The sequence below is a fragment of the Stylophora pistillata genome, chromosome 10 (assembly GCF_964205215.1).
Source record: "Stylophora pistillata chromosome 10, jaStyPist1.2, whole genome shotgun sequence".
Taxonomy (NCBI): Eukaryota; Metazoa; Cnidaria; class Anthozoa; order Scleractinia; family Pocilloporidae; genus Stylophora; species Stylophora pistillata.
In genome coordinates this window covers 30,192,198-30,203,310 of record NC_142528.1, presented here as the reverse complement: position 1 = coordinate 30,203,310, position 11,113 = coordinate 30,192,198, and the positions used below count along the sequence as shown (strand labels likewise).

Here is an 11,113-nt window from a genome sequence, read left to right as displayed (position 1 = left end):
TAAAAAAAGGCTGCAGTGAAAGAACTACTAAAAGTATTTCATAAACACTGTAATATATTATTAAACAGATAACAAAGCGAAGACATTTGTATACATGTAAGAGTTTGCCTTTTACAATCCATGTTGGAGCGGCAAGAAATAGCTCAGACCTGGATAAGGAATACGCCCAAGAAAGGAAATGAAAACAGAGACAAAGCGGTATGTCACGTGATGACGAAACTCAGGAGCACTTAGCCTTGAGCGGAACATGAGTGAAGTGTAAGGAAGGCACGAATGTAGAAGAGTACCAAATTTGGGTAATTTTCTTTGCACATCAAGCTTCAGATGGTTGTTGTTAAAGATTATTACATACATACATACATAGGTTAATTGACCACTCCCCATAAGGGCTTTTCAGGGCCAATTCCCATCCATCTCACCCCAGGGGAGAACATACTAAATAATAAATAATAAAAGTCTTTATTCCATCATAAGATAAAACTACATATCTTATGTTACAATGAATTTGGAAAAACTACAGAAATCTACATACATATTATGAATTAAAAAGTATGTCATTACAATAAATGGAGCTTAAATATCAACCTATTTACAAAGGTGTTCATAAAGCGCTGTGTATTAATTTTCGGGCGCGCACAGCCTTTTTCCTAAGATTGTGTACATATGTCTTTTGGACAGGAATGATGCCTTTCAGGGGGTGGCAATCCATTGATTTTAGTTTCTTCAAAATGTTTCGGTCTTGTTTGTATAAAAGGTTCTTGATAAAAACTGAAAATGAGATAAAACCGCGTTTATGACATCGGTCTAAAAAATTTTGTACAACCGTAAGATCGGACTAAGATGCCCCATAGACTGAAAGTGCATAGCTAAAATTAGCCAAAACAATGGATATAAAAAGATGATCAATCTCTGCCTGAGAGTAATGTTCCTTTCTCAATGTTCGTAGGACGTGTAAACACTTGTTTTCTTTGACAAGCTTAGTTCTTGCATGCTCATCAAATTTCCGTCACTATGTAAAGTTACTCCTAGTAAAACGAAGCTATTACATTGGGGAATATTATTAATTGGAGAGTAGAGTACATTATGATTTTTCTTTCTAACAACCAGCTCTTTACATTTGCAAGGGTTGCAGACCATTCTATTGTCTTTACACCATGTTAAGAACTGTCCTACTAAGGCGGCAGACGGGTCACTATTCCTAGTGATAGGCGAAAGAATAGTGGAATCATCGGCATATTTAAAAAGCACAGGGCAACCATTAAAAAAAATCTCCAAATCGTTCAAAAATATATTAAAAAGATACGGTCCGCTTACACTACCTTGTGTGGTTCCTCTATTGAAAGATTTCCACTGTCCTAAAAAATTATAACTAACAACACGTTGTTGTCTTGCATAGAGGAAACTATGATACCAATTGATAATGTACGGATTTAGAGGTAGCTGTTTCAGTTTGGCAGACAAAATAGCATGGTTCACAAAGTCGAAAGCCTTACTGAAGTCCATGGTAAAAATTCGCACTGCGCTACAGTCACTACTATCTAAATACTTGTATGTCTGGTGCTGGATAGCGAGCAAGGTATTTGTGCAACTACCCGCCTGTCTATATGCAAATTGGGTGTGGCTCAGGCTGTTCTCAATGACTGACTGTGCTTGTGTATGATACACGACCTTCTAGAACAACCGGGCAATAACGGGAGTAACATTAATACCACGGTAGTCTGAGTCCTCTATAGGCATGTTCACTTTGGGGAGAGGATTAACATTTGCCCTTTTCCAGGAGTCTGGCCATGTATGAGTCGACAGCGACAGATTCCAAACGTGAGTGACGATTGATGTGAGTAGCTCAGCACAGTCTTTCCAGATCCAGTACGGGAGGTCGTCTGGTCCCGTTGCCGTTTTCTTTTACATGAACTAAGGTATTCCAGATACACCGCTCAGATATTTTCGGGGGCTTTACACTGTCCGGGATTTCCATATCACTAGGTCTAACGTAAGTGTCATCATGGCACAGGTTGGCGAAGTAGTCGTTCAGACGAACTAGAGAGTTCTTATCCAAATTTATCAACGATGACCTGCGACGCTGCGATAGGGCGTCCACGCCCTTCCACCACTCACCGCTACCAATGGCAGCCAGTTTTCTTCTGTTCTCGGTTATCAGCTCAGAAATGCGCTTATTGAATAAAGACAGACGTTCCTTGTTGTTTAAAGATATATGGGACTTAGTCCTCAGCATACACTTGAGTAATGGGGACATCCAAACTGGGTCACGCGATGACATGTGTACAGATTTTTGCGGCATAAACTTATTCATTGCTGCACGAATCTTTACCTCAAGCACCACGACCGCCTTGTTTATGTCCACCTCATTGAGGAAGTCACTCCAGTCCAGCGTAGTGAGTACCATATAAAATGACTGTTTCCGATGTTCCCTACAGTCCCGCATAAGAACTTTGGGGCGCAAAGGTTTAAGTTTTAATCCCGCCGGTAAAACAAAGCCTTCATGGTCTGTCTTAATAAGCATAAGTATGGGATATGCTTGACCGAACAGATCCGCTCGGTTGGTCATACAGTTATCCAAGCACGCGTTACCCCGCCTGGGAAAATCAACCACGAAATCCCAGCCAGACAAAGCCTTAAATTCTTGCATATCCAAACGATTTACATCGCCACCACAGACAATAGCAACTTCTGGGTGTTTGTTCAAAACAAGGTCCACAAAAGATATTACATAATTAATTAAGTCGAGATCCCGTTAGCTATGCTTGGGAGGATTATACAGGCCGCAAATTAGCATAATGTGATCGGACGGCAACTGCACTGTTAAAGCAATAAACTCATATAACCTGGACCGATAGACATCCAAGACTTTAAGACTGTCTCGCACATAGACCGCAACACCCCTTTTTTCCTTTTGTCCAAGTCTGCCCAACCTCTGTCCCGCCTGAACACATTGTAATTTGGGATATTCACCACGGCGTCCGGCATATTAGTGGAAAGATGAGCTTCACTGACAATACACACATCAATATCCTGAGATCTCAGGTCAGCCTCAAGCGCCACAGGTGTTCGTACACGACTTTTTGTTTTCGACAAACCACAAATGTTCGTAAACAAACATTTTGGGACAGCGAAACCCTTTGATTTAGAGGTGGATGTTTTGTCAGTTGTGTTGACACGCAGAATGTTAATTAAGTTACTCCGATCCACTTTCAGACCTTCAGCCTTAACGAAACGGCGGCCTTGCATCACCGGGATTTTCTTGGTTGAGGTGGATCGTGAAATTCGAGCACTATGTTGCCTACGGTACTTCAGAATGCCGAGTGACTTGAACTGAGATAGAACGGCCGGAGATGGCTTAAAAGCTTTGTTTCGGAGAGACAAGAGTTCAGAGCATTTCAAAGACGCTGGCTTAGTTCGCATTAACATCGGGTAGTTCTTATTAACTCCTCCGAAACTCCTGTCTGTCTCTGGACCCGGTTGTGACTCGACGTCCATATCTATAGTGATATCTAGCGTGATATATTTCTCCGGTACTGCAAGCAAGGTTAGACCATGGACGCCCCACAACACCACCGGCCGGCGAACTCTAAATTTAGGAGTAGTGAACTTGGATAAAATATGTTTGAAAAGCCAAGGACTTTCAGCCCCCCTAGAGTGACAATTGTAGGATTCTTGGGCAGCATTCAAAACGAAAAGAACACCAAAAATGGTAAATAGGCGAAGAGCTTCAGTAAACGTGGCAGCCATGTTGGCGCCTTTACATAAAAACATCCACTACACAGTAGTCTCGTGCGTGGGAAATTAACGTCTCCTACCCCAAACCCTGCCGGAGACGGGGCCTACGGTTTATTCGTCCTTGTCCGGGAAGACTAGAATATCTATCCATTTCTTGCTATAGAAAGGTAGCAAATTCTTCTCAATTATTTTAGGACCATGAGTATTGGTCAGGCCGGGGCTCGAACCCTCGACCTCCCGCACAACACAATCCGGCGCTCTAATCAATTGGGCTATATTCTACCCTATATTCAATTGGGCTATTATTCTACATCACCAAAATAAATTTCAACTACAAAATTTCATGTAATTAGGTATCTTTAAATTAGCTACCACTCTGACGAAGGGCTAACGCTCGAAACGTCAGCTTTTTAACTCTTTACGGTGGGCAATTTACAATTTCAACTTAGTTAATAGTACCAAATTAGCTTTAAATTAGGATGTCTAATATAAATTAATATTATACATTGTAGGAACAAATTCAGTTTGAGCTTGTATTTGAAATATCTCAAAGCAACTTAAAAGATTTAACAAAAGCATTTATATCATATTCATTTTACAATACTTTTAGCTAGGATAGTTATAACGATATTTCATCTTTTCTTATTTGTAGCTACAAAATTCAACACGTAAAATTTAAATATTGAGCACTTGGTAAATTTGTAAGCAGTTACCGAGAATAAAATCCTGGAATAGACCAGTCCAATAAATTTGTGTGAGTTCCACTATTTTTTTTAAAAAGAAATTTAACAATTCCTTGAGTGAAATGCCATGGAAATATACTGTTCTCCATCTTTCTGGATATTGATGAGATATTGGAAGAAAATAAACCATACCAAGTACGATTTTTTTCACCAAAATTTTTTCACGGAAAACTACACTATCTGCGCCATCCTTTCTTAAAAAAAAGTGTAATATTTAAGAAACGTTGTCAAGTCTTTTGTATACGGAAAGCACTTTTTTTGTGTGGTTGGTCACCTTATGCCATCAGAAAGGATACCTAGTGTCTAACATTAGACTCTAGTCTTTAATATCCCCCAATACAATCGGCGACAAAATTGTTGACACAATGGTCTTTTCCACCCTCTGTTACTTTCATTTTATATCTTTTGGCCTCGTTAAGTTAATCATTTGGTCCCCTCCCCTACAAAAAGAATGGAGGAAGAGGTCTGTCAATGATTCAGAAACTAGCATCCGACTTTAGACACTATTGTTTAATTGTTGACATTAGTGATCGATTTTAGACACTAGTGTCCGATTTTAAACACTAGTGTCTGATTTTAGACACTATTGTTCAATTCTAGACATTAGTAACCGATTTCAGACGCTATTGTCCGATTTTAAACACTAGTGTCTGACTTTAGACACTATTGTTCAATTCTTGATATTAGTAACCGATTTTAGACACGAGTGTCCGACTTGAAACATTAGTGTCTGAGTTAGACACTTGTGTCCCATTTTAGACTAGTGTCCAGATTCGGAAATTATTCATGATCGTAAGAATGGGACACCAACCTTTAAACGCTGACACTACTGTGAGAAATCCTTGAGCGTGAATTCACGGTCATTTTTACATGGATCATGTGAAAGAGTTTGAATCAATTTTGTAATTTTGCCAAATCGCGAAATCTTGAAATTTCAGACCAAAGTTCAGCCAAAAGCTGTTAATTCCAATATAGATTATTAGAGTTGAAAGGTTATGAAGAGGGATTAAAAAACAATTTTAAAAAGTAATCAGACAATGCCGAGCCCTGTAATAATCATAAGGAAGAACATTTGTACTGCACTGATCGCCGTCTATTGTTGTCATTCGACTTGACAGGAATAAGATAAACGAAAAGTAATAAACAACGAACTTGAATTTATTGTAAGGGTCATAGCAATGTGTCATTTTCTCGAGATCAAACGTTCACTTTTAGATCGCAGTCAGTGGGTGACCACTTAAACCACCCTGAAACGCTTAAAAAAAAAAAAAAAAAAACTATGGAATACCTGCACGAGCTAGAGAGCAAAACTGAAATAAAACTTTGTGTTCTGTTAAAAAAAAAAAAAAAAAAAGAAAAGGAACTCTATTTAATGAGGGTGATACATGACAGTACTAATTAACTGATGACCCAGTGGCCCTCAAATAAGTCAAACAAAGATTTTAAATAAACATAAAGTGCATGAAAATCCCCACTTGTGGGAGGCAGACCAGAGGGCTATTTACAGAGCTGAGCGCAGCCGAGGAGTTGAACACGGGGCAACCGAGAACAAATCCAGCGAGTAGAGGGTACATGATTTGAACCCGGGACGTGCCGCCTCCATTTTTTTGTTAAAATCGTGTCTGTGTGGAGAAACTGTGACTTTGAATAAATTAAAGTTTATATCCTTCCATGCAGGCAATTAATGTACTAGCGCTCGTTTTTTATTCCATGGTTAGCGAAAGGCTACCCATCCCTCTCGATATTATGGTTTTTGAGCGGTTATTTTAAGACGTACAAACGAACAAACTAAGCAGGGATCGTTGCGGTCTGTGGGAGGATTGCATAGTCGATAAAAGGTTCTATGTTTCTAGTCTATCGATATTTATGGCTGGTTATTTCACAAGAGAGATGAAAGCTACTTGTATTTGAATTGTGGGGTAGCTAATCAAAGGTTCATTATTTTCTGTCATTTCTCAATAACTTTCCATTTTACATTGCACCAAATCATTTAAATATTGATAAAACGATGTGGTTAACATTACAACCAGAATAGAAAAAATTTAGTTTCAGGAAAGTTGGTGAAGGTACGACCAGTTCTCATACGCGTATTTCTGGTATACCAAGAAAATGGGCGCCAACATTGGAGTCTCTGTTTTCTTCTTTCTCACTTTCCCATTTTTTGCAAGGTAACTTATTCTACAATTTTGAAGAAGAGCCCATCAAATGAGTCGCTTTTCGCTCTGTATTCAATATAGATAACCGCTAGTCAAAAAGTTCTCCCTTAACATGTTGGTGAAAAATATTCTACAGTGAACGATTTGTCTTTTATATATATACTCTTTATAGATCAGTTAATCTTGGAGGCGCTTGCCAAAGTATGTGGAACAATGCTGGAAATAACTTGATCGTTCCAGCAGAATTAACTGTCAATGCGGTCCAAAACGCAGCTCCGTTGTTTACCGTGGTTCCTGGAGCTGGAGGAGTTGGAAAAGTCAATTCCCCTGTATTTGCCCGATTCCGAGGTATTTAAAGAATAAGAACCCTTTACTATCTTTTATATCAAAGCTTATTGCCACTGATAGACAAAAATCTACGATACAGTACAATTCAGGGCTGTGACCAGTCTTTGAAATCTACTTCCTGCGCTGAAGTAGATAAATAATGACGAACATTTATTCATTCACCGCGCGCTAACTTAGTCAATGGACAATATCGTTCTGCTCTTTAACCAGATGATCAGTGGTAATCAATGGTAAGTAATATATTTCTAAAATTTCCACAGAGGAAATAAAATTAAAGGAGAGACTGTGTCTTCCCTTTTAATAAAGTTACGACCTTCACGCAAAAAAGAAAAAACAGGGCAAGATGTTTTCCGTCCTGTCACGAGCGACAAAGAAAAACTTCTGAGTCCCCATAAGGAATTGACCCTCAGACCTTCGGATTCCGCGCTCCGATGCCCTATCACTGAGCCACAGAGACTCCATGGGGTGAGGCAAGGCCCATTACGAAGTGAAAGAAAACAGCTTGTAGAAAATTTTTAACCTAAAGGCTCAAACAACCGAGGTATTGGATTGAAATTAACAAAAATTTCAGTGGAAGTACGCATGCAAAGTTTAGCCAGGGTGTTGACATGGACCAAAGTAACCAAGATTTCTATGATGTTACGACGAAAATTTACGGCGGAATACTTTCTTACCTGTTTTTTCTTTTAGCCTTACACTGAGATTACGTAGGTTTCTTGTTATAGAAGAGAACCCTAACTCTTAAAAGAAAAAAAAAAAACACCTCTACAAGATCTTGATGTTTTGAAACGTTGAAAAAACGTCGTTGTTTCTGGTGGTAAAATTTCAAATGTCTTGTGTTTGTTACAATCCCAAACAGATCTATTGGTTGATTACCAGGCTGTGCCGTTTGTTCTCAATCAGCAACATATAAATGACTTCATAACTGCGGTAACCCAACCAGGCGGACCTATGCAGGCAGCCTTGAATTATTTAGTAAATCAACCGGGATCATTGCCTCCAGGAGTGGTAAGTCTGTAACTTGTAGACCTGTTCTTTTATTGAATGGATATCTTGCTCACACGTCCTGAACTTATTAGTTCTTCAAGAAGACTCGAACTTTAGAACTTCGGATCTTAACGTATGTCGTTCTTCCAATGAACAACAGAGAACGCTTTTATAAACCAATAAGGTAAGGGATTACGAGGGGTGAGGTGGATGGAGGAATTTAGGCGGGGATCACATAGTTTTCGCGGATACGTTGGGGAGATCAGTCGTCGCCAACAGAGTTTAAAGAGGGACTTAAGAAAATTGACTGCCAATGAGAGCCGCCAATGGAAGAGGGTTGGGAATCATAAGGAGAGCCTAAGAGGAGAATGACATAAATTTTTTCTTGAAACAAGCAAAATCCCCATAAATAAAGACCTGTCCCTAAATCAGGTAACGAGATGTGAGGGCTTATGAAACATCGATGACTTGAGATAATTTTGCACAAAAACCGTCCCAAGCATTCCAAAGCGTTAGGTACAGTTGATCCAGTCAACTTTTTAGGGCTACTCCTCTGTTTTCTCCTGCAACATTATAGATTACATTCCCTATATTTTCGTGTCACACCTCCCCTGTTCAGTTTCCTGCTCGTTCGTCCCATTTATCGTTATGAACTTCACTTTTAGACCACCCTAGAACAATTTAGATGCATTTTGGAAGAATTATGGTTCCGGAACAGCGACGGATTTAAACATGTTTTTGTTGGTAAGTACGGAACATGAACAATAGAAATAAATAAATAAAAAGTCTTCAAGGTTTATGTCCATGAGAGAACTAACCTAACCGGTCGACACGCTGTGTACTCATCGATGAATAAAAGATATTAGTATATACTAAAACAATGGATAGCGTTGAAGGCGCGCTCTGATTGGCTAGTCAACTCCGAATATCCTTTGCTATTTACCTCCGAGCATCTCGGGAAAAAAAGAAATCACTCAAATCAATTTTCGGTGGTGCATATTATCTCACTGTTTTAGTATATACTAAAACAACTATTCACCTCAGTGTCGGTGGTTAGAGGTGGATATTTACCTCGCCGCTTCGCGGCTCGGTAAATATCCACCACTAACCACCTCCACTTCGGTGAATAGTTGTTAAATATTCCTTCATTCATCCTAACCAAATTCTGTGTTCGCGTTATTGTTTTACAGGGAATCAAATAAACGCTAACAGTTTCAATGGATTTCACAACTGGTACCAGTTCTTCCTTGAGCAAGCGAGACAACCGACTCAGACGACAAATATCGCTTTTAATCAGCCACCGCATCTGCCGCCTTTCGTGGGAAATAGATTGGTCAGTTACTTCATTCATAGTGAAAAACTCGACCAAAAGCCATAGCGTCATGCAAACCTACAATTTATCTTGAGTGGTACTCAATCTTTGTTCGCTAAATGTAATACTAGTTCATTCATTTATACTGGCGTTAAAGGAAGGCGGTGTGGAGTAAAAGTGTACAGAGTAAAATTGTCAATGACACTATTCTGCTGGAACGTTCAGAGCATGTTACTCAGAAAAGAGACGTCTTTATAAGTGTTCGTGCCTAATAAATGTAGTAAACAAAGCCGGGTAAAAAGGCACCAGGCGAAAGGTGTATCAAAATAATCCGAGCCGAGAAGGCTTTCAGCCGAGCTCTATCGACCCCAAGTTTAGTGTTGACTAATAAGACACCATAACGTAAGTTTAGCTTACAGCTCGTGTAATTGTGCATGACTGAATGAAGTTTAAATGCTGTTATTGCATATGGCGTATGGCTGCTACCTCAGATGGTTGTGCCCTAGTGTGATCCTCATTGACGCCATGAATATCTATAAGGCATTGATAGCCAATAACTTAGTTTCAAATATAAAGAGAGGAAAAACTCAGTTCCTCTTTTACCTTTTCATCCACAGCCATATTTTCTGCGTGGCTTAGCATTCACCTGGAGAGGGGCGAACAAAGTACCACAAGGCACCAGCAGCTGCATGTTCGTAGGAACCAGCCCAGCATTTGATTTGGCCATGTTTACTGCTTGTGTCTTAAGAGGACGTGCACCTGGAGGAGGAGTAATAGGAGGAAACGGCAATCGAGTTACAGACTGTGAGTGCAATATTCACGTGCCTGCGGGAGGGCTACCGCAGAGCCTGGTGCGATTTAGGACCGTCGAGAACCCAAATAATGAGAGGGTCGTCACCGCCTATCCAAGAAATGTCCTATAGATGAATGATCACCGTTTTGTATTAAGGATTCATCTTGAACATTAAAATTTTAATGTAGACGGTAAATGTGTGAGAGGGATGTCTAACTAACAAACGGTACACAAATCAGCATCAATTGACATTTATCACTTGTATTCATCAGTCGAGATCTAGAGCCATAAACAGCGACAGAACCATAATATGCAGTAAATGGTTTGAACCCGGGGGTAATATGTGAAGGTGTAGTCTGATCGTCCGGGTGAGTGTAGTCCTGAGAAGGACTGTTGTCGGTGGTAGTGACTGACGTTTCGACAACCTGTGCGGAAGTCATCATCAGAGTCAAGTGAATGATTGCTGTCAGTAGAATGTTCTTATTCCAGTTCGTGTGAAATGATCGGTTGGTTTTGCCGTGATGTTATTGGCTGTAAGACTCAAGTGACGTAAGTCGGTCGTGATTGGTCTGTTTCGATCTGTCGGTAAAGTTAAGTCGTTCTTTTTCGGTCGTTTGTGATGTTTATGTCGTGAATGAGACAAAGAAAAGAGACGAAGCAAACCGGACGACAACTGGGTAAGTAACATTTCTTCTCGTTCCTTAGACAAGACTGAAACTCAGGTACTATCATACGGACTAAAACACTCAGTAACACCTAAACGCATACCGACCGAGGCTATTGTATCTAGTGTTGAGACGGCCCTGTCTCGGCAACGAGAGCTATCTGAGCCGACCAAGGATAACATCAGAAGCAGAATTGCCTCCACTATACAATCAACGTCACTAAATGACAGCAACTTGACTAAAGACGAACAACGCGCACTGAAACGACTGAGAAACGACAAGAACATAGTCATCCTACCAGCCGACAAAGGACGAGTTACTGTTGTTATGGACAAAACTGACTATCACGACAAAAATGGACGCACTAGTTAAAG

The 11,113-nt window shown here is 40.0% G+C and overlaps 1 protein-coding gene across 2 annotated transcripts; it reads left to right on the top strand.

Moving 5' to 3' along the window:
- Positions 1 to 230: 230 nt before the first annotated feature.
- On the top strand, positions 231 to 10,270 carry LOC111325478 (poly(U)-specific endoribonuclease-B-like). Of its 2 annotated transcripts, none has more exons than XM_022929294.2 (6): positions 231 to 296; positions 6,807 to 6,982; positions 7,842 to 7,990; positions 8,635 to 8,713; positions 9,160 to 9,302; positions 9,899 to 10,270. In XM_022929294.2, the coding sequence occupies exons 2-6, from the start codon at positions 6,838 to 6,840 to the stop codon at positions 10,202 to 10,204; spliced, it is 822 nt and encodes a 273-aa protein (XP_022785029.1). In that variant the 5' UTR covers positions 231 to 296; positions 6,807 to 6,837; the 3' UTR covers positions 10,205 to 10,270. The 2 variants fall into 2 exon arrangements, with proteins under 2 accessions (XP_022785029.1, XP_022785028.1); XM_022929293.2 differs by lacking the exon at positions 231 to 296 and adding an exon at positions 6,102 to 6,646.
- The last annotated feature ends 843 nt before the right edge of the window (positions 10,271 to 11,113 follow it).

Excerpts from the sequence above, each read along its gene's own strand:
- LOC111325478 (XM_022929293.2), top strand. The coding sequence starts at position 6,588 with ATGGGCGCCAACATTGGAGTCTCTGTTTTCTTCTTTCTCACTTTCCCA. Across the intron at positions 7,991-8,634 it reads GATCATTGCCTCCAGGAGTG|ACCACCCTAGAACAATTTAG; the intron begins GTAAGTCTGTAA and ends CTTCACTTTTAG. Across the intron at positions 8,714-9,159 it reads ATTTAAACATGTTTTTGTTG|GGAATCAAATAAACGCTAAC; the intron begins GTAAGTACGGAA and ends ATTGTTTTACAG.